Source organism: Phodopus roborovskii, unplaced genomic scaffold (genome assembly GCF_943737965.1).
Source record: "Phodopus roborovskii unplaced genomic scaffold, PHOROB, whole genome shotgun sequence".
Taxonomy (NCBI): Eukaryota; Metazoa; Chordata; class Mammalia; order Rodentia; family Cricetidae; genus Phodopus; species Phodopus roborovskii.
Genome location: NW_026126413.1, coordinates 9948595 through 9971851, shown reverse-complemented (window position 1 = coordinate 9971851; position 23257 = coordinate 9948595). Strand labels below are relative to the sequence as shown.

General features: G+C 38.5%; 3 protein-coding genes across 4 annotated transcripts in view; 1 reads left to right on the top strand and 2 right to left on the bottom strand.

Annotated features, from left to right (window-relative positions):
• Positions 1-1308, bottom strand: part of Gfm2 (GTP dependent ribosome recycling factor mitochondrial 2) — a 32753-nt gene extending 31445 nt beyond the window's left edge. Inside the window, exons 1-2 of one of the 2 annotated variants that reach the window (XM_051183020.1) lie at positions 1226-1308; positions 188-272 (exon numbers count right to left, since the gene is read on the bottom strand). In XM_051183020.1, coding sequence (XP_051038977.1) covers positions 188-272; positions 1226-1288 — 148 coding nt within the window. In that variant the 5' untranslated portion in view covers positions 1289-1308. Of the gene's footprint in view, positions 1-187; positions 273-1225 lie in introns of those variants that run through there. The other variant, XM_051183022.1, reaches the window with a different exon arrangement.
• A 5049-nt stretch (positions 1309-6357) lies between these two features.
• Nsa2 (NSA2 ribosome biogenesis factor) lies at positions 6358-14441 on the top strand. Its single transcript, XM_051183026.1, has 6 exons — positions 6358-6473; positions 7822-8009; positions 8099-8249; positions 10174-10353; positions 11971-12163; positions 12630-14441. The coding sequence occupies exons 1-6, from the start codon at positions 6471-6473 to the stop codon at positions 12695-12697; spliced, it is 783 nt and encodes a 260-aa protein (XP_051038983.1). The 5' UTR covers positions 6358-6470; the 3' UTR covers positions 12698-14441.
• Positions 14442-16991: 2550 nt separating this feature from the next.
• The window catches only part of Fam169a (family with sequence similarity 169 member A), a 47122-nt gene continuing 40856 nt past the window's right edge, over positions 16992-23257 (bottom strand). The window contains exons 11-13 of the mRNA XM_051183027.1: positions 21088-21244; positions 18436-18636; positions 16992-17534 (exon numbers count right to left, since the gene is read on the bottom strand). Of these exons, the coding sequence (XP_051038984.1) occupies positions 16992-17534; positions 18436-18636; positions 21088-21244 (901 nt within the window). The remainder of the gene's footprint in view (positions 17535-18435; positions 18637-21087; positions 21245-23257) is intronic.

Sequence of the window (23257 nt, the reverse complement as noted above, 5' to 3'; positions counted from 1 at the left end):
ACCAGGAGCAGCCCCCCTTCACATCTACCAAAATACTCTCCCCTAATAATTTCAAGGAAACAGCCAACAAGTTAAAATAGGTTGGAAACCCCTAAAGAGCAAGGTTCTTTAAGAAAAAGTGAAAGACTACGTGAGAGAGGAGAAAGCAATCATGTCAGGTAAAACTAGAGGAATCTAACATCTGTACCTGGTAGGGAGCCGTAGTTTCTTCTAAGAGGCACCCGAGTCTTCGATCTTTTTAAAATGGCTTTTATTTTACAGTAACACATAGTCTAGCAGAGAGAAAAAGGAATTGACATTACTTTTATTTTAGTGTTATACATCAGAAGTGGAACATAAAAATATACTTGATGGGTGCCGTGACATATGCCTGTAACCCCAGAAATCAGGAGGCTGAGGCAGGCAGATCTTGAGCTTGAGGACAGCATGCACTATATAACAGTTTCTCTATATCCTGTTTCAAGATATCTATGTATCTATCTATCTATCTATCTATCTATCTATCTATCTATCTATCTATCTATCTACCTACCTACCTATCTATCTATCTCAGAACTGGAGTAATTTTAAGCTAGCAAAATGAACTGACAGCCTAACGACAAGTCACGCGTCATCTGGGTTACAGGTTCCCCAAAGCTCCCTGCTGGGTCACTGCTGGAGAAACAGCCCAGAGAAGCTCAGTCTCAGTAGGTGAGTGACAGAGGGCATGGTTCCACTTGAAGATTCATATTTGCAATACATGATGAAATTGTGAGTTTACAAAATAGTATATAGAGCGCAAATGTTAGAACAAAGCTCACAGGGAGGGCGCTGTCATGAAACATAAGGCAAATGTCAAACTGCTTCAGAAACCGGCTTCCAACAGAGAGCTTTACCTTTATTAATTAACAATAATACTGTACCCTGACATAATGTCACAGACACTCACTCCACAGATGTTTCAACTTACTGATACTTAAAATAGATAATACTGCCCACCCTTAGTTAGCAGTCTAAGAGAGACAGAAAACACCAGCCACCTCCAAAACAACTGACATTTTATTACATCATGAGACAGGGTTTCAGGATATCTGCTTCTCTTTTTATTGCTAAGTGAATTTTTAAAATTGTGTTTCCAATGAAATTAAGGTAGTCTGACCAAACAGTTTGGGATGATAAACTAAACTACAACTCTGGGGAAAAAACAGGCTAACAAAGTCCAGTCATTTTTGTAAGAAACACTTACATTAATGTGCACACTGAATATTCTCTGATGATTCATTGCAAACATCCTCCAGCTGATAAACATTGTGGCCTTCTAAAATGTTATCCCTGAAAAAAATTATAAAATTAAACTTTTGCATTGCAAGTCAGTAAGGCATATGAGAAACAGGACAGTATGTTTTAGAAAGCAGAAGTAATTTCAGCTACCAAAAACTCAATGCATCATTCGAAAAGTAAAACTTTGCTTGAAATGAAATGCACAGTTCTTAAGCTTATAATTTAAAAATTTAAATTAAAAAAAAAAGGCAGACACTTTAATTCCCAAACAAAGACACAGAAGGCTGAGAGTCTGTTAAGACACCTGTAAACCCAGCACTTGGAAGTAGAGAGGAGGGCTGCAAAATCTGAGGCCGCCTGGGCTGCACAGTAAGACCATATCTCAAAGAAAAAATAAAACCATAAAAGACAAATGAAATGTCAAGATAGAATTGAAGTATAATTATTAAATTTTTAAAAATAAAAAATAACACACAAATATCTATGTATATATATACATATATGTACATATATATATATATACATATACATATATATATTTGGTTTTCTGACACGGGGTTTCTCTGTGTAGCTTTGGAGCCTGTCATGAGATAGGGCCTCTCTGTAGACCTAGCTGTCCTCGAACTCACTATGTAGACCAGCTAGCCTTGAACTCCCAGAGATCCAGCTACTTCTGGGATTAAAGGTGTGCACCACCACTTCTGGCCAACTGCTAATATATTTGCTGCCAGTGCCTGGATACATGCCAAGGTGACCCCTTTTGCCTACCACACAACCAGTGCAAATGGTTGAAAAGGATGATTAATGCCTTAATATTATTATGAAAGTAATTTTGACCCTCAAGAGGTCTTAACAACTATAAAGAACTATAGATTTGAGAATCAATGAGTTGCAATGTGTTTCTTGACCTACTGACATTTTGTTCTTTGACACAGGTGATTGTGCTGTGAATTTTAGAATATAGAGCAGTATCGATCTATGGTCGGACACCAATTGTGCCTCTCTGACAATCATTGTTTGTGGCTCTTGAGCAAGGATAGTATGTAAACTTTTCTCTGTTGACAGCACTGGGTTAGAGTGACTGAAGATGGTGTCTGTTACATTAGTCACTAGAGAGAAGGTGAGGCCTGAACTCTGACATTTGTAATAGATTCAAGATATACTTAGGAAATAAAGTGAAAGGGCTTGGTGACTTCTCAGATTATGTGCAGGGTCAGCAGGAAGACAGTTGCAGCATGACCTCCTGCATAACTGGTTTCTCATTGTCTCCCCATGTCCTAGGATGTTAGATACTCTGTCTTCTTGTCACACCTTTGATGTTGTACTTTAAGCCCAGTGAAGACTTGGTAAATGTGGGTTTGGGGGCCTTACTGCAGTGCTGAAGTCAAACCCAGGACCTTGGGCATACTAAGCAAACGCTGTACCTGGGAGTGACTCCTCAGGGTTAGAGAGCATAGAGCAAAGGCACCTCTGCTTCTGTACCCACTTTGCTATTTCTTTATGGGTTTTATCTGCACATATTTATGACTAAAAATCAGAATATGTAGATAGGTTTTTGTTGTCAATGAGAAACTACCAAGTTACATGAGGATACTTATCATATTTAATTATCTGTGTTTAAAAAAACAAAAGAATATGATTATTAGGGTGAAAGATGGATCTGGGAGGAGTTGAGAGCATGATCAAGTTACATTGTATCGTCAGGTGGCCCACATCTTTGATCCCAGCACTAGGAAGGCAGAGCCAGGATCTCTGTGAGCTCAAGGCCAGCCTAGTCTAAAGAATGATAGCCAGACACAGAGAAACCCTGTTCAGTCAAATCAAAAACAGACATGTTAAATATTTTTTTTAAAGATTTATTATTATATATACAGTGTTCTGCCTGCATGTATGTCTGTAGGCCATAAGAGGGCACCAGCTCTCATTACAGATGGTTGTGAGCCACCATGTGGATGCCAGAAATTGAATTCAGAACTTCTGGAAGAGCAGCCAGTGTTCTTAACCTCCGGCCCCTCTTCATTAAATCTCAACCCATAATTACACACTTATTCTTTACAGTGAGATCAAAGAATATTGACTGATTATGTTAAAAGCTAATCTGCCACTATTTTTCTTTTCTTTTTTCCTTCTTTTTTTTTTTTTTTTTAATTGGACACTGTTTACTTGGAGGATTGCTTAGACAAACTAGGATAGTCAGACTTAGGTACTTCGAAACTTTTAACAACCAACTGACATAATAATTCATTTAAAGAAAGCAACTAAGATTTATATATTGCCATAAGTTCAAGCTTCTAAATGACAACTAGAATTCTGGGAAAATTAGCACCTACTAATTTGGGCTTGACAGTCTATCAAGACTTAAGACTTTCTATGAGAAGAACAATGGTGATATTAATGTTTTTGATATCACATGATTTGAGTTACCAAGATGGCTCAACAGGTAAAGGCACTTGCCATTAAGCTTGACAACCTGAGTTTGATTCCTGGGACACACAGGGTAGAAAGAACCAACTGTCACAAGTTATCCCCTGACCTCTATACACAAATGCATATTTTCAGACTGGCACTGGGAATTAACAAATAAATGTAATGCATTTATTTAATCATGCCAATAAAGTTTAATACATTAAAAAATCATGGGACACCTAACAACAATCATAAAATGTACTTCTACAAAAGCAGAATTTTAAGATGTTGCTGAGACATAATATAAGAACAGAGATCTGACAGCACCAAGTTAAAATGACCTTAAATTTAGGTCTTAGACTAAGTATGTGAGAACATGCTTCCTATCTTCCCTCCCTGAAGAAAGGAGGTTTCCAGAATGTATTCCATATGTATTATCTGTATACAATATGTATTGTTATGTGTTGATGTCTCATAAATAATACACTTCATTTCAAATTTGTGTCATATCTAACATTTCTTAGGAAACTATAGCCTCCAAAACCACAGAGAAATTCTGTCTCAAACCCCCCCCCCCCCAAAAAAAACTAATGTACAAATTAGGCCAAAGTGTTCCTTATTAACATCAGCCCTTAATATTAACTTTTGCTTTTCCTCTCTATGTTGAATACAGCATCTCAAGCCATCAATCTTATTTTCACTACAAAACTTATTTTGGGCACAATTAATTTTAAAAGACCTAAAACTCATTTTTATTTATATGTGTCCCTGTGAATGTATGCCATATGTGTGAAGGTGCCTGCATTGACAGCTAGAAAAAAAGAATAGCAATTCCTGGATTCAGATTAAAGTAATTTCTTGATCTGGTAGCTGATTAAATAGTGTCTGAAAACCCACTGAGACATAATTCTATAGTATATCCATTTTCTGTGTGAATGCTCTACTTCAATAAATTATTTAAAAACAACAACAAAAACCTATGTTTTAGAATGAGAAGACTTGCTGGGGTCCCAGGTCTTCTGAAATCTTAGACACATCACTAGAAGTCTCCAAACTTCAGTCTTTCTCCTATGACATCACAGAAATGGCATGAGAATTAAATCCACGCACTCACCTTCTAGGTACTGGAGTTAATGCAGTGGACAGAGACAAGTTTTGCACTCACACGGACTCTAGCTAACTCAAGGGCTACAAAGGAATAAATAAAACACACAGCATCCTAATGTCATAGATGCTGTGGAAAAGATTTAAGCAACAAAGGGAAATGGGCAGTCATGGTGAGGAGGTCAAGGGAGGCTTCGCTAAAACCGTGAAATTAAAGCAAACACATAAGGAGGCAAGGGAGGCAATGGGAAGGGGGACCACACTCCAGTGCTATAAATCACATGATGTACCGCACCTGAAATCACGCGAATGCTAATTAGCATTAGTTCTAGATTTTTAAAAATCACATTTTACTATGGACACAAGCCTGGCCTGCTGGCACACGCCTTTGACTCCAGCACTCAGGAGGCAGAGGCAGGCAGATCTCTGTGTGTTCAAGTTCAGCCTGGCTTACAGAGCCAGTTCCAAAAACAGCCAGGGCTACACAGAGAAACCCTGTCTTGAAACATCAAACAAACAAAACAAATACTATATAGAGAAAAACCTGAATCCAAGCACTAAGTCTACTTGAGGTGAATACCTTCTAATACTGGTAGTTCCAAACTTTAGGCATTAGTTAGGAATTTCCTGTGACTACAGTAAAAGGTAAAACTAGTGGCTGGAGACATGGTTCAGCAGTTAAGCTGTCCTTTCAGAGGACCCAGGTTCAATTCCTAACTCACACTAGCACTCCAAACTATATTTTGTGTGATCCAACACTTTCTTCTGGCTTCCGAGGGCACCAGGCACGCACCTCGTGCACAGATATACATGTAGACAAAACACCCATACACATTTAAAAAAAATAATAAAGTAACAAAAGCTAAAACTGACCCCAATTATATGTGCTTTCTTGGAAATTCCTTCCCGGCACTAGAGGGCCAGTTCATCCAAGTCCGTGCAGCCCTAGCTCCCAGATTGTTAAGAAGAGGCTCACGAACTTAAGGGAATTAAAGTCTGGATCCTCCATAAAAAACAAAATTGCTTTCCTGACAGTTGGCCCAGCAGCTCTACTTTTTACATAATAATTTTCAACTATTTGTGCACACATTATGACAGGAGAGAAGCAAAAGCATCAGTCGCCCTTGATAAAGGGTGAAGAAAAACGTGCCTAATTCAGCAGGGGTCAAGGGCTGGGGCTTCTGTGACTGTCAAGAAGTCGCAGTCAAAAGGTCAGCAGTGCTCACAGTACAAGACCCGGTCGCCGCTGCTCAGCGTGGAGCCCACAGGGCACTTTGTGCACCGACGGCTGACTTCTCTCCGCCAGGCTGCGGGGAGCAAGCCTGCGGGGAGTCCGTCACCCCAAAACTGGCAAGGGTCTCGTATTACAACGCCCCACCGCCTAAACCACCCTCATTCCTGCAGAAGGAAGGAAGGAACCTACAAACCTCCCGGCTGCAGGCGCCACAGGCAGCCAGCCCACTTCGCACTTCCGGCGGTCCATCATCTAAATCTCGCCTGTCAGCAACTTCCGCTCTTCTGCCTAGGAGCGGAGAGCCGACGCGGAACGGTTGTGTGGCGCGTTTGCGCTTCACTCGGCCAACTTAACGGGTTGCCCTTTCCTGTTTCGCCTTCCGCGAAGTGGGCTCGTGGACCAGTGAGACCCAGAAGAGGCTTGTAGCGCCCGGGAGCTCGCGGACGGCTGTTCCGCGGCTGTCATCATGGTGAGAAGCCTGCGTCGGGCGCTGGCGACTGGGGACGTGGGGATTAGCGTGGTTGGACTGTCGGGCGGGAGGACGGTGGGAGGCGGAACTGAGACGCTGTGCAGCTTGATGCAGACTCCGGGAACGAGTGCTTAGCAAGAATACATAATAGCTTTGGGACGGGGAACGCACGTGAGACAGAGTTCACTAATCCTGCTAGCGTGTCGTCAGTGCCAGCCTAAAAGAATAGAGTTGAGGCTTGTGATAATAATCCTGTATAATAAGCATTGATGGCATCACAGCATTTCACTGCTCAGTAGTCCTGTAGTCTTTGCAAAAAGCCAAACGTCTAATAAAATGCGGAACCAAACCTATCCACTCAGACTACCCGCCTTTTCTCTTTCTACTGGATGTTTCTCTACAAAATGGAACGTCTTATATCTTTCTTGTAGTTGCTGAAAAGTTTAGGTGATGGCAGTTGAAAGAAAATACCACCCTTAATGGTTTTGTTACTTAGCATTATTCTCTGAGCTGGACTTGGCCTTCTATTATTGTTATTTTGTGTGTGTTCAAAATTGAAGCTCTGTAAGATGCAAAGGTATCCCATACAGTACTGACAACGACCAAAATAATACACTCGACAGTAGACAATTTCTATACAGATACCTGAATTCAACTATATTTGTTGCAACTTTATTTCTAATCACCAAAGTGTGTGTGTGGGGGGGGGATCCAAATATCCATCATTTGGTCAGTGAACAGATTAGTTTATGTTCACACACTGGGACACTATCCATCATTATAAAATATACACCCAAGAAGGATACATTCCCGTTGAAAGAAGCCAGATGCAAAAGGCGGTATGTTCTGTAGATTTGATTTACTGGGAAAAACATAAACCATAGAAATTTAAGGTTAGGCTGGGCTTTGGTGGTACACGCCTATAATCCCAGCCCTTGGGAGGCAGAGGCAGGCAGATCTCTGTGAGTTCGAGGCCAGCCTGGTCTACAAGAGCTAGTTCCAGGACAGACTCCAAAGCTACAGAGAAACCCTGTCTCCAAAAACAAAACAAACAAACAAAACTGAAAATGTACCTTATTGTCCAAAGAAAAAAGAATGAAATCCTATAGTTATCTCATCTTTTTAGTACATTTGAACAGTAGCTTTTCCTGGGATTCATGCAGGTGTAAACAAATGATGTCCAAGGTTAAAATATATTTAATTTATATCATATGAATGGGTAATAGTGCTAGAGTCATTAAAGCTTTGTATAGTATGGGAGTCTTATCTATTTATATACTTTGTAAAATCTCAAAATAATCCTGTCAGGACGTACAAAAATAAAGCAACATTTCTTGAATCATTACAGCCACAAAATGAATATATTGAATTACACCGCAAACGCTATGGGTATCGTTTGGATTACCATGAGAAAAAGAGAAAGAAAGAAAGCCGGGAAGCCCATGAACGTTCAAAGAAGGCCAAAAAAATGATTGGCCTGAAGGCTAAGCTCTACCATAAACAGCGCCATGCTGAGAAAATACAAATGAAAAAGACGTAAGTAGTCCTGCTAACTCTCACAGTCAAGTAACACCTATTGGGTAATAGTTACCAAACATGTTCTGATTCTCTTTCCTTTCTGATAGTATTAAGATGCATGAAAAGAGAAACACCAAACAAAAGGATGATGAGAAGACCCCACAAGGAGCAGTACCCGCCTATCTGCTGGACAGAGAGGGACAGTCTAGAGCAAAAGTACTCTCCAACATGATTAAGCAGAAACGAAAAGAGAAGGCGGTAAGTAATAAACCTTTTTCTGCTTGAGAGAAATATTTGAGGTTCTAGATTTATCTCCAGTTTAATTTGAAACATTCAGGGCAACTATTAATTCTATTATTTGGATATTGCTTATTTTTGACACCACTTGGTGCCAACAGAAGCCAGAAGAGGATGTCAGATCCCTTGGAACTGGAATTATTGACTGTTATGAGCTGCTGTGTGGGTGCTGGGAACTAAACCCAGGTTCTCTGAAAAGCAGCAAGGGCTTTTAACTGCTAAGCATTCTCTCATCCACGTTTTGTAAATTTAGTTTGATAGAAACTTGCTGTCTTATAACCAAGGTTGGTATATCCCAGTTGAAAAGATTTTAGAATTTAAGTTATAACAAAAAGTTATCAGAGGGAGCTGTGGATATAGCTCAGTTGATAGTGTTTGGCTAGCATGTCTGTAATCCCAGCAGAGACAGGAGGTTCAGAAGTTCAAGGTCATCCTTGGCTAACTAGCGCATTTGAAACCAATTTCATCTACATTAGAATATCATGCATCTTTCATTTAAAATTTAATTAATAGCAAAGTGAGCAAACAGTGAACCTTAAAAATTCAGTAATTAATGAGTTCCTACATTTTTGAAAATCTCTGATGCTGTACTACTATGGAGAAAAACACAACTTTCTTGTTTTTCCTTGCCTTGTAGTGCCAAAATTGGTTCTAGTGGATTTAACTTAAAGTTCAACAGTTCTTTCAGCATTTTTTTTACTATTTACTATTTTTTAAGTACCTATGAATAGGTTGATTTAAGAAATCCAGTAGAAAAATACACAGTATTAAAATCTTTTCTTCAATTTGTAAATATCCCGAATTGGTATGGCTAGTACTGATGATACCAGTGGTTATCTACTCAAAGAATATATTGAATTAGCTCAGCTGCAGATAACAGACTGCAGTTTAAGGGACTGTAAATCATTTTTGGCTGTCAGGTCATTCGGAAATGCTGAAGTTGCTCCCTGAACCCATGTCTATTCTAATTGTTCTTTATAATAAAAACTCAGAGTCAGATATTGGGGTTAATGCTGAAGATCAGAGAAGCAAAGCAGCTGGCCACTAGAGAGTTCTTACATCTCTGCCAATGCCCAGACCACAGGGGCAGTCTTGTCCTCAGACTGCTTAGACTACACTGTTCCTCAGATTGCATCTCTCTCGTTTCCTCCTGCCTTGTATTCTTCTCTCTGTCTCCACCTCCCTAATGCTGGGATTAAAAGCGTGGGATCCCAGGTCTAAGATCACCTTTGTGTGAGCTCTCTCTTTTAGACAAGATTCAATCTCATGTAGCTCAGAGTGGACTTGAACTAAGAGTCCTCTGCCTCTGTCTCCCAAATTCTGGAATTAAGGGTATGTACCATCACAGCCTGGCCTCTATGACTAACTAGTGTGGCTAGCTTTGCACTCTGATCTTTAGGCAAGCTTTATTTGTTAGATCATAAACAATCACCACACTCTTTGCATTGCCTTAGAGGTTTTGTGTTTCTGTATTCTGGAGCAGTACAAAACATCTGATGATTTTACTAGCAGTCTCAAAGTCCATTTTAGGGAAAAATACAAAGAAATTAAGTGAATGGACTGTGTCCTCTAACATTGTGCTTGTAACTAGTAACAAGGATATACAGTGTGTATAAGTCATTGCCTTAAAGGATGTATTTTGGGTCCATGACAAGGTTATGAAGAGATTTTAGCTTAACAAAACCATTTATTTAATGTACCTAGGATATATGAACTTCACTGGTTTTGCTTAATTATGGCTTGTGAAGAGACAGCAGAGACTTCACCAAAACAATTAAACAACTGAAGCCTTTTGAATGATTAAGAAGTGAATCCTCTACTCTAACAGAAAACACCTGACTTATTCTTACTATCATTTTCTTACATTATAAACCTTCACTTTAAGGGAAAATGGGAAGTCCCTCTACCCAAAGTCCGTGCCCAAGGAGAAACAGAAGTATTGAAAGTTATTCGAACAGGAAAAAGAAAAAAGAAGGCATGGAAGAGGATGGTTACTAAAGTCTGCTTTGTTGGTGATGGCTTTACAAGAAAACCACCTAAATATGAAAGGTTCATTAGGCCAATGGTAAGAAAAGAGTGTGATGACTTATTGTTAGCCTCTTGTTAAATATTCTTGGATGAAGCATAGTACACTTTCCTAAAATTGCTAAAATTAATGTGAAAACAGCTTGGACAGCATTTTGTGCTACTTTTGTTAAGTCATTAGTGGAAATTACTTAGCATTTTTCCATGAACTGAGGCTGAATCTTAGCTTCAGATTCTTAATTGATTTGAAATGAATTTTCTTAACACCTTGGCAGTGAATTCTTGTACTTAAACATAATACATTAGGCTCTTCATTTTTTAGTCATATTTTTCTAATTCAACAAGTAAGAAGATGCTAAATACCTGTCGTGCTAGACCTCAAGCATGGGCCTTTGATAGCAACCCAAACCCAGTAGACAATTTGAGTGTGTTTGCTTACATTTGGTCTTAGTCAAAAGACCAAATCAAGCATTGGATTTAGCTGAGGTTTAGTGAAGCAAGTGTCTTTTTTTTTACTTTTGTACATTCTATTTGTTTTTATTAGGAACTATAAAAGTAGCTTGTTTCTATTGATAACAATATGATAATATCTCTACAGACTAAGCCCTTGCCCAGAATTTCCCCTCCTGCTTTGAAAGATATGGAACTGAGTTTGTTTTTTTGAGAACCCTTTCAGAGATTTAATATACCACCGTTAAGTCTAGCTTGCTTAGAAACAGAAGTGGTGGTGTTGACTCTAATGCTCAATCTGAATAATTTGTAATGTATGCTCTTTCACTCCACTGGTGTACCAAATTCACTTACTGCACCAGAGGCTACCTGCCTGGCCTGCAAAGCCCAGAACATTTGTTCACCCTTGGATTATATCACAATTCCTGAGTTTGATTTTGTATTCATAATCTTTGGACTGCATTTTGTGGCAATCTTTATTCCCCAGGGAGGTAAAGTTCTCATAATTAGTCCACTACTAAGAACTTATTTAACAATATTTTCTCCCATCCATCCCCACACAGGTGAAAATAAAGCAACAACATGTGTTCTGACATTTAGAGTACTTTACTGATGGGATCCTATTTGGATGACTTTGTGACATCTAACAAGGACCTCTCAGAATATTCTCTTGTCTTTGAATCGTATCTCCATCTACATAAAGACAGTGAACACCCTCCAGTCCCATTTTCTTCCCCATCTTTAAAGGTGGCTAAATATTTGAATCATACTTCCATCTACATAAAGAAGTATTTGGACTTGTAGATTTGATTCCATTTACCACATGTGATTTAATTTAGAAACAAGACTCAAACCTGCAGACTGCAGACCCTTGGTTTTTTTCATTCATTGTGGAGATGGAAGGCTCATATAAGGTTGTCATGTATAAATGAGCCACTTGTGAGCTCTAGCATATAGTAAACCTTCAGTAAGTGTAATGAATAGAAAAAGAAAATACAAGTATTGACAGGATGTTTTTACATGGAAAACCCTTTTGGATTGAGTGTATTTCTTCCTACCACTTCCTATCCATTGTGAAATTTTTAGTCTGTAGAAACATTATTTTATCTGATGTTTTACCTTATTCATCCCCTAGTTTAGATGGTTAGAAAAGATGATTTTAGACTCTGCTCACCGTTTGGACTCATTCTTGTGTTTGACTTACTAGGGCCTACGCTTCAAAAAAGCCCATGTCACACATCCTGAGCTGAAAGCTACTTTTTGCCTGCCAATACTTGGTGTGAAAAAGAACCCATCATCCCCATTATATACAACTCTGGGTGTAATCACCAAAGGCACAGTTATTGAAGTGAATGTGAGTGAATTGGGCCTGGTGACACAAGGAGGCAAGGTTATCTGGGGTAAGTACAAGTTCAGGTGTGGTGCTTTCCCTTTCCTGTAGTCCTGCCACAAACACCTTTCTAAGGCTTAAGTGTACAGCTTCCTTTCCAATGTAGAAGAGCCAAGTATGTCAGGGGGTTGGAGATGAGGTCTTTCCTCATTGATTTAGTTTCTGCTTTTATTGTCCAGATTGTACTTAAACTTGGGTGTTGTTTGATAATGAAGATATTGTTTAAAATAGGTTGTTAAAAGAAATTAAAGCAAAATAAGTTATCGTGGGAAAACAGACACTTCAATGTATTAATAAAATGGAGCTGGCTGCTTTTTTGTGAACACTGATAAATTTATCAGATTACAATTTGATCTTGAATTAGCTTGTTTTGCACTCATTTCTTATTAAATTTGATAGAAATATTTTAGACAAAAGTTTTATTCTTTAAAATTATTTTTATTAACACTCTCTCCTTTGGATTTTGTTTTTCTTAGGAAAGTATGCCCAAGTTACTAACAATCCTGAAAATGATGGGTGCATAAATGCTGTCTTGCTGGTTTGATAGTGACTTCCACTGAAGACTACACATCCTTTGGAAAACATCACTGTGATCTTTCTGAATACTACCAAGCTGCCTTACCCATAATTGTAAAGAAAAAGAAAAATAAAAACTGCTCAGTTTTACAGTTAGTCTTTAGTTTGGGGCCTAAGACTTATGTATTGATGTAACTGAGTAGCAAGCATACAAATAGATGTCTGTGAACTAGGAAGTGTATGCAGCAATGGAAAAGCCACCAGTATAGTTTTAAGTACCCGTAAGGTTACTGACCACTTATTTATTGGGTGGGCTAGGAATTTTAGATCTGTTCAAATACTTTTCCATCTCATTGCCATTAATCCTAAACAGTGGAGCATTTTAAGCACAGGTTTAAATTTATAAAATATTACATTAAAAGAATTATACTGAAAATTCACAACTTGTAGTTTCTACATTTGTAATTAATACTTTATATAGTACTGCAGTGAATTCAAGTGTACTTCTACCATTTCATATATTCTAAAAATAGGGTAATGCATTCACATTGCTACCATGATGTTAAAAATTGGTTTAGATAATTCTAGACTATGTACCAGTGCCCTGAGATGCCACAATTAAAAGTCATGATTTGGAATTATAACTTAATCTAAGCATTTTGTGATATAAGAATCATGATTGTGTCTTTGAGCTTCAGAAAGAGTGTATATCACCATACTATTTTAAAATTGTTTATTTTTTTTAATCTGTCTTCATCATATAGCCAATATGATTAGTTGGGCCTTTGGCAGAATCATTGAATGTCTAATACACTATCTAAGAATATCTTCATGAATGAAATTCAGAGGAAAGAGAAAAAACTGAAAGCACAGACCAGAAAGCAATCACAAAATATAGGTTTAATTACTAGTTTAAACATTGTGGGGTGGGGAACTAGCAAGGAAACAAACGATAAATTCTCTGGTAAGACTTGTTACTGTGAATAATATATCTCCCCCTCCCCAAGCTTTAGAACATACCAAGATGATGATAAGGGGAATCACTACACACAGAATCACCTTGGGACCTTTCTTAACAATTAGATTTCAACATTTTCCACCAATAAGAACAGGTAATGTATGATTTATTCACTTAAGTTACAGATGGTGAAAGGAAATTTGACTTCAGGTAATCAGTGGGTATTGTTGAAATAGGTTTGCTTGTTTTTTTTTTTTTTTGTTTGTTTGTTTTTTGTTTTGTTTTTTTTTAAGAACTAGAAACAGCAAACTATCTTGTACCAAAAAGCATGGTAGAAAGTATGAAAACAAGCATGATGTATGTTAACAGACCACACCAAAAACACCAGATTTCTAGTGGACATAAAAAGCAGAGTTGCTCTCTAAAATACACTTATGAGTCGTGTTAGTATAAATTCTTTATTTACATTGAAATCTGTTTCAATTGCTGGTGTGACTACACCTTAGAAGGTAATCCCCAAGGAAAGAACCTTAGACCAGATGTTTAGTTGGTAGAAAGGGCTTAAAGGAAGATTACTCTAAAGTCACAAACCATCTCAGATAACATTGTGGTCATCTGTTAAGTAAACCATTAATAACTAGATAGCCTGATTCTGCAAACCAATGGAAATATGAAAGAAGACACATTAAAGGTTGTGAACATATGTAGAAGACTGGCATTGTAAGTCATGCTATTGGATTGCATTAAAAAATCATAATAGACTCTCCATCTCTAAAAGTTGTAAAGGAGCTTTACAATAAAATTCTTAAATAAATTTTTGTGTGGTCTAACAGTAGTTTAAGCTTGAAAGTAGAACTAAATTTTTGCTAATACTCATCTGCTTTATATTATATAAGGAAATATATATGTATATACACTAGAAGGGAACATCCTTCTCAAACATGACTTCTAAACAAAAGTACCAGTCACAACAGCTGACAGAATGTGACCAAACACTCAACAAATAGTTCCTTGAAACCACAGCAGAATCCCTCATGCCTTGTAAAAACTTCAGTTATCATTCCCTACTGAACATACTTTTGTTATAAATTTTATATAATCAGTATGTAAACTGAATATAAAAGATTGTTCCTGTGTGATCCAGCTGTTTCCTCTGTGATCTCTAAACTTTAACTTCTATCACAGACAATAACAAGTTGTCTTCTGTGCTAAAAAAAAGTTTTGAAATTGCTTTAAATTCCAATTATACTAAACAAGCTTCATAAGTGTAAGTTTATACTGCTAGTCCCCAATGTGATATCCATCTTTCTTTAATTCAATAGACTATTCATGTATCGAGCTGCCAGTGAGTATAATCTCCTAAAAACACTCATTTTTAAAGAATGTGATATAAAGGGAACAATAGCCAAAAATAAAATACCTAGAATAATTCTTTAGTGTGCATTAAAAAAGAAAACTAGAATTTAAGTTTCTGAATCTCAACAGACTCTTTAGTTACTATCCCTAATTGAGATATTAACTAAAGTTTCCCTAAATGTGTAAAGCAGCATCAGCATTTGGCAAATTTGCCAGAGTTAATCATAACTATTCTTTAAGTTAGCATTTATTGAGAAAAAGATTGTAATTTTCACTTAGAATGAAACCACCTAGCTTACAACCAAAAATCAAAACAACAGGTAAATGCAAGTGTTCTAACATCATAGAAGAGTTTGCTATTTGGTCTGCTTAAAGATTTTAACTAAGTTCTAAAACAATAGCATCCCTAAAAAAAGAAATGTAAGACATGACATCACCAGATCACCTGACTGAAGACAAAAACAGCACCTCAGATAAGGACACCAAGTCCAGGCATTTCTCCCTCAATGTTCAAACTTTCAAAAACAAATCTAAATGGTTTCAAAGTGGTCTCAAACTTGAGTATAAATCAGAGCATTGTCTATGGATTCTAAGAAAAATCATTTTATTCATTTTAAAACCAACTGTCATAAAGAAATGAACAGGTTTTCCCCCCATTAAAAAGAAAAAGAAAAAATCAAATGATTTTGCCACCGCAATAAGGTACACATATAGGATGGCCTACAGCCAGCACTCACAATCCATCTAAAGTATACAAAACCCAAAGAGACAGCAGAGTAAGATAGAAGTTAAACATTTGTTCATCTCTTAGGGTAGCTGGTCTAAACACAGTGGTCCTAACCCTATCCCAAAAAGGACACAAGGCTGTAACTCACAAGCTAGACTGAGTCTTTTTAACAGAAGAATCACAGGGACTTAGAAAACAATATAGAGGGATTAAGCAGGCTTAGAAAGGGGCCTATACTTATGCAGTACTCTCATTAATTAGGGAGGAACTGTGATCAGGACTACAGTTTATTCTAAATTCAATTACTTGAGGTGTTTACCAGATTAAAGATTAAGAGTGTACTCAAGCCATCTGCAAATATACAGAAAATTTTAAAAGTTACAACAAACTAATATTTTAGGTGGAATTTTAAATTGCCCACATGCCACAGTCAAATTTCTAACAGTACTGTTAACACCAGATGATATGAATGCTAGTCTGAACTTCTCCACAGATGTTAAAGAAATTCCATCTACAATAAATAAAACCCCAAAAGAAAGCCTAGCAGTGGTGGCACACGTCTTTAGTCCCAGCACTCAGGAGCAGAGGCAGGCGGATCTCTGGGAGTCCGAGGCCAGCCTGGTCTGTAAGAACTAGTTCTAGGACAGGCTCCAAAGCTACACAGAGAAACCCTGACTTGACAAAACACACACACACACACACACACACACACACACACACACACACACACACACACCTACCTCAAAAAAAAAAAATCTTCACTGACTATAAACTTCTATTTTTTTGTCCTCTCATTTGAGATTATAATTTATCAACACATTTTTTTTTGTTTAGGTATGTCTACACTTAAAAAATGATGATTGATTTTGATACCAAGATAAAACCTCAAGAATCCTTGCCAAGTTTTACCATTAAAACCCTTAGTACAAAAGATGTCTGTATTATTTGTGTTAGAAAATCTACTAGTTTTAAATTTGTATTTTTAAAATATGGTTAGATGTTCCACCTGCTAAAGAAAAATATATTACCTGGATTCCCAAAATTGACACATGGTTCATAAAAATAAAAGTTACTTCAGAAAATAGCCTGAGAAAATGAAAATGAAAAAAAAAAAAAAAAAAGGTGAATCCTAGTTCCTAAAGTGAAGAGGAAAACCTGCATTTGTAAATAAATTCAAATTGAAATTTTGGAATTTGTCCTGTGCCCCACACTGTTTATTAATTAGCATGATTTAAAAACAACCACTACATTACAAAGAAGAAGACTTATCCACACATTTCTTCACGATAGTTTGGCTTTCTTCTTGGCAGGTCCTTTATGCCCTTTGGCCTTTCTTCTCAAATTCCGCCTGTCTACTACGGGAACCTCCACTTCTATGTCCTCAGAGCTGCTATCCACAGCTTTCTCAGCTGACTGTGTAAACTGGTCCAGCTGCTCAGAAGATGCTTCAGACTGCTCCTCTGACTGGTTCTTCGGTCCTGCATTCTGTGGAAATGGCACATCTTCAAGTTCTACCTCTATCAGAGAGCTCTGAGCAGTCGCCGTTTCCTGGGCCTCCGGGACACCTTCTTCCCCCTGATCCTCCAGTGAGGAAGTAGTGTTGGGTGACAAATTCTCAGAGACTGGCTCTTCAGGAAAGTCTGCTCCTGCAGAATTCGGAAAACTGCTCTCAGACTTCTCTTCCTTTGACAGAGTGGCAACATTGTCTGAGCTCCCCAAATGTATCTTCTTTTTTGAAACTAGGGACAGCTTCTCTTCGGTATTCCCTTTATCATTAGATGGGTCTTGATCTGTCAATGTTTCTGAGTCAGAAACAGGTAAAATCTGAAAGAAAAAATACAAAAACAAAGCTCAATAAAGTTTACAATACTGTTCTAAAACGAATCATTCTCAGACAATGTCACTAAATTTCTGTGTTAAGAACTCAGGACTACTGATTATTTTTCTTACAAATGAGTTCATATTCTAAATTCAACTCAATTTCTTTAAAATTGTCTCATGGCAAGTTTAATTCAATAAACCCTTACAAGAAATCATTTTGCCTCAAAAGCATAACCAAGACACTTTAAACTTCAAGATTCTACTACACCATCAAATGCCTCTAAGTTTTGGTTTACTTTAAACCCTCATATGCCTCTAAGTTTCGGTTTACTGGAGCCAGAAAGAAGACTCTCTTGGGCCAACACTGTGCTACCTTGCACCTTGCTCATTCTAACTGGTTTCATTAGACAACAGCAGTAAGGTCGATGGGAGTTTTATTCACCAACCTCAGTAAGACACTTAGAAAGCATCACTGTACATGTCTTTTAGCCATAAATTGAAATACTCAAAACCAAATTAATTTTTAAATAGCCCATCAAGCCTTTCTTTAGCTTGTCTATTGAATTTAAAACAATCAAAATTACTGTAGTGGTCATAGCCACTGCACACAATGAATACTCAAATATTTGGTAATCCATGGTTTTTTGTTTGTTTTTATAGTTCTTCTAATCATTTCCCCAAGTCTGTAAAAGAACGCTCATTTTGTCACCATAAAGTAGATATGATGTGGAGTGGGCACAGAATTGAACCTTGAAAGAAAAATATAAAAATCCATGTCTGAGATAAAAATTTCCCTAAAGGATTACATGCTAGGGTGCAGGAAGACTCTGACTCCTCCACCTCTGCCCTAATGGCACCGACACTGGCCACAGTCAGCTATGGGGAAATGAGAGGTCTGCCTTACCTTGTCTGCGGCAGCCTCGGGAGCTTTTGGAGAGTCGGCCGCTGGTGGACCAGCATTCACCGTCTCTTCACTGGAATTAAAAGACGGGACTTTTAACTCTTCTTCTAGACCTTCACTGGTGGAGCCCTCCTCTTCAGGTACAAGTGAGGCCTTAAGGGCATCACCCACTACTTCACCATTCACAGGCTCTAATGCAGAGTCCTACACCAAGAGGAAAGCCAGGGTTTGATTACACTGAATGACTCAAAGATCCACTCTCAGTCCCCACGTGTCATCTCCCAGGACTCACAATAAATTAAGACAATATAAAGTATGAGGTAAAGAATGGATTTCCTGAAGAGGGACTTAGAAGACATTGTCAGCCAAGTAAAGAATCTCCAAGGACCACACATTCTTCCTATTCTCTGCTGACAGGGCAGTGCCCGGGGGCCCAGGTGGGCTACACAATGGGAGTCTGAGATTCAATGAAAAGATCCTGCTTCTCTCCATCTATTCCTTTTATCATCACCATCATCATCATTATTTTCCTTTCTGGCTTTTGTTTGGTTGGTTTGATTTTTTGAGATAGGGTTGGTTTCTGTGTGTAGCCTTGGCTGTTCTGGAATTTACTCTGTAGACGGAGATGTCCTCGACCTCAGAGATCTGCCTGCCTCTGCCTCCCAAGTGCCAGGATTAAGGCACGTGGCAATATCACCTGGCCCTTCTATTCTTTCTTAAAGGGAAACCCGAAGAACTTCTCAGAGAAGCGGCAACAGAGCAAGCAGACACTTGCTATCAGCTCAATGAATGCACTTGCCAGCTGCTCAGCACCTGGGAAGTCAGGGGCTCTGCTTAGATAGCTCACCATGCCAGAGGGGTGAGCAAACTCAGCCCTGTGGAGATATCAAGTCTAGCTGCATGTTGATGGGAGGACAAAGGCCCAGTATCAGTTGGCTCAGTCAGGCAACCCTGAGTGATTTCTGGACCACCAGCTCTTTGTTTCATATCATTAAACTACAGAAAGGTAACCTGATGGAACAAACCTTCCAAGTTTTGAGATTTTTTTTCTTCCAATATTTATCAACTTACATCTGTTTAATGTTAATTTTTTCTTGTTTAGATTTTGAAGGTTTCTCTGTAACTACCAGCATAGGAGCAAGAAGAAAGGGATTCTAGGCTCACTGGTCAACCATCCTAACCAGCCTGTCTAGATAAAAGGCAAGCTTCATTTCAGTGAGAGACCCCGTCTCAAAACACTAAGGCAGACGGCAATAGAGGAAGATACCCAATATCCTTCTCAGGCTTCTGCATGTGAACCCCACCCCCACCCCACAAAAGATAAGCCATGACCCAAAGATCCCAGAATGACATTAAGGAGAAAAAACGCATAACTGAAACATGAATGCAGACATATGAACACATATACACACACAAGAACAAAAAAGAAAACCCTCAAAGATTAAAATGCTACAAAGCCAAGGAAACAAGAGGACCTTAAAGAAGGTAAGAGAAGTCACTGGATTTCCAATGGAGCTGTCACTGGAAAGTTGTAAAAACATATGCCCGGTATCTTGCCAGATGACACACTGTATACCATAGTTTCATGAAGACTGATAAGAGTGCTGGCTGCTTTCCAGACATCCAGATTCAGTCAGTAGCACCCACACAGCAACTTAAACTGTTTGTAACCCCATGCCCTCTTTCTGTTTGTTTGGTTTGTTGTTGTTGTGTTGGTTTTTCGAGACAGGGTTTCTCTGTGGAGCTTTGGAGCCTGTCCTGGAACTCAGTCTGTAGACCAGTCTGGCCTCAAACTCAGATCTGCCTGACTCTGCTGGGACTACGGGTGTGTGCCACTACCGCCCAGCCTGTTTTTTATTTTTTGATGCAACTTTTCTATATAATCCTGCCTGTCCTAGAACTCACTGTGTGGATCAGACTGGGTTAAAACTCAAAAGATCCACCTGTTTCTTCCTCCCCATTACTGGGATTAACATGCCTGGCCCCTCTTTGACCTTCAAAAGCAGTAGGCATTAGACAGACATACATGGAGGTAACACACCCATACACATTTAAAAAACAATAACAATAAAGAAAACCAGTAGTACTTCTATTCTTATACTGTATACACTAGGGAAACGAGTGAGACTTTTCATGAAAGTCAGGTGCATAGGAAACCACGAACAAGGAATGTGTGAAGTAGAAAGGACTGGAGATATCAAAAGGGAAGGATAAGGAGGGGAAAGGAGGACGGGAGTAATAAAGAGCTCAAGTATCAAGCCAGATTAATAGTTTCCTTAGCTACAGAGAATTTAATCTGTTTGTTTTGAGGTGTGGTTTTGTTTTGTAACTACTTTACCTATTTTTCTCCCAGGGATTTATAAAATCATTGAAATTTAAATAACTTACAATTCTTATAACAAGTTAGGGGTGCAACCGAGGACTGCTGGGCCCTAACTGTCTACAGGCTTCATTGCTTATGTTCTTACGTACATGTATTCCAAATGCCCTGAGGGGTCTTCCTATCGGCCTTCCTATCCCAGCCATTGTGTACTTTTTCTTAATCACCAACCACATTTCTACACTATGGGCTTTGCTCTCTAGCAGTATATGGTTAAGGACGTTTTCTTCTGGTTGACTTCCATTGTTTTATTTAACGAGTAAGCGACTTCATACTTTGTCACCATCGTGTTTCTCCAGGGATGGCTGAGTTTCCTGTGCAGGCTGCCCATCCTTCTCACTGTTTTCATCTTCAAACTCAACCACTCTCTGCTCGGGGTCTTCTTCCAGGATTTCTTCTGAGCTCTCTGAGGTTCGTGCAGTACACTCTAGTCTAGAAAACAAACCAACACCATTCATTCTTTTGTGTTTTTACAGACAAATTTCAAGGATCTCATTTTTGAGATAATATAGGTGATGAAGTCAGGACCTCTAGTATGGTTAAGCAAAGCATTGTATAGTCCTGGTCTTGTGAATATTGTTTAGCTTGGGGCTCACTCACAAGCTTCCTGCCTCAGCAACCTAGAATCCCTTCTTAACACAAGTAATACTTTAGATCACTAAGTGCTATTCCATTAGCTTGAGATTCTGTAAGTCAAAAACTAATCTTTTTCATCCTGATAAACTTGTTCCTTTTCTTGCCTGTTTAGTTCTATTAAAAACATTACTGCTTTCTCTATGTAAACTAGACTTTTCATCTATTCTACTACAATGAACACATACCCCAGTTGACTTCTAATATTTTTAGTGCACAATATTTTTAGTGTCCATAATCATAGGTACTGACTACCTAACATGCTTAAAGGACCTGACATCATATTCTATAAACTTGCTCAGCCATGTGCATAGCCACTCTATTCACAATGTCTAGGAAATGGAAACAACTTAAATGTCCTGTAACTCATGAATGGATAGTGAAAATGTAGTAAATATGTAAAACGGATTTCCTTTCAACTGGAAAGAAAAATGAAATCATAAAATTTGTAAGTGAATGGATAGAGGTAGAAAATATATACTGTGGTTTCAAAGATCATGGCTTCCACAGGACCCTACGTTTAAATTCTTCGTGCCTAGCTGCTGGGACTGTTTGGGAAGGACTGGGAGGTGCGGCCTTGTTTGGAGGAGGTGTGTCACTGGGGATGGGCTTAAAGTTTTGAAAGACTCCCAGTGTGCTCCCTGTGTCCTGTTTGTGGACAAGATGTAAGCTCTCAGAGGCTGCTCTAGAGCCATGCCCGCCCATTCCCTGCCATACTTTCTACTATGATGATGACGGGCTCCTAGCCCTCTGGAACTTTAACCTCTAAATGAACCCTTCCTAGGTTGACTTTGTCATGGTCTTTACAAAAAAATCACACCAATAGAAAAAGGAACTAAGACGTTGGTACAGGTGGTTCTATTGCTGTGACAGACATGACCATCTGGACTTTGGAATAGGAAAGTGGTTCAGTGCTAGAAGCAGAGGTTAACAGGCCATCCTAGCAGGAGCTTGGAAGACAGTAGTACTGAAGAGTTTTTAAAGGAATGATTTCAGCAGACTGGCCACATATCATTCGTATGCTACATGGGCAAAGAACGTGGCTGCCTACTGTCCCTGCCCTCAGAATTTGCCTGAAACTACAAGGAAAAGCAATGGAACAATTCCTATGGCACAGGAGATTTAAAGAGTCTGGAAATTATAACAACCACACCACAATGTAGTTATTAATATCCACAATCACTTTTTTAAAAATTTCCTTGTTTATCATGTATACAGTGGTATTACGCACTTAAAGCCCAGAACTCAGAGGCAGGTGGATCTCTGAGTTCACGGCCAGCCTGGTCTTCAGAGTGAGTACCAGGACAGGCTCCAAAGCTGCAGAGAAACCCTGCCTCCAAGGCGGGGGGGGGGGGGGGGGGGATTACAAATAAAAAGTCATTACATTAAGTAACTGCCCACAAGACTAAACATATTATTCATTTCACATGATTTAGATTTAAATATTTACATATATCATCTTTAGTGTGAATTTTATTGAAATCAACCATTTAAATACCCAATCTAAAATTATTTACATAATCAAATTAACAGTTTTTTTTGTTTGAGTAATTTAACACCTATGAATTACCTAAATGATTGAATTGAATGGTTAGGTCAGACTAAAGTCTAATTTTATTATACAATATAAGATCTTGGTTTCTATGAGATACCAGTAAGGGGCTGCAAAGATGGCTCAATATAGTTTAGTTCATAGAAAGCCCTAGCTTTGATCCCTGGGCAGCACATAAACAAGATATTGTGATACACGCCTGTAACCCCAGCTCTGGAAGGTAGAAACAAAGAAATAAAAGAAATAACCACATAGCAAGT

Bases quoted from the DNA above. Each gene is read 5' to 3' on its own strand.
- Nsa2 (XM_051183026.1), top strand. The intron at 8,010-8,098 runs GTAAGTAGTCCT...CCTTTCTGATAG, and splicing joins AAAATACAAATGAAAAAGAC to TATTAAGATGCATGAAAAGA. The intron at 10,354-11,970 runs GTAAGAAAAGAG...TTGACTTACTAG, and splicing joins AAAGGTTCATTAGGCCAATG to GGCCTACGCTTCAAAAAAGC.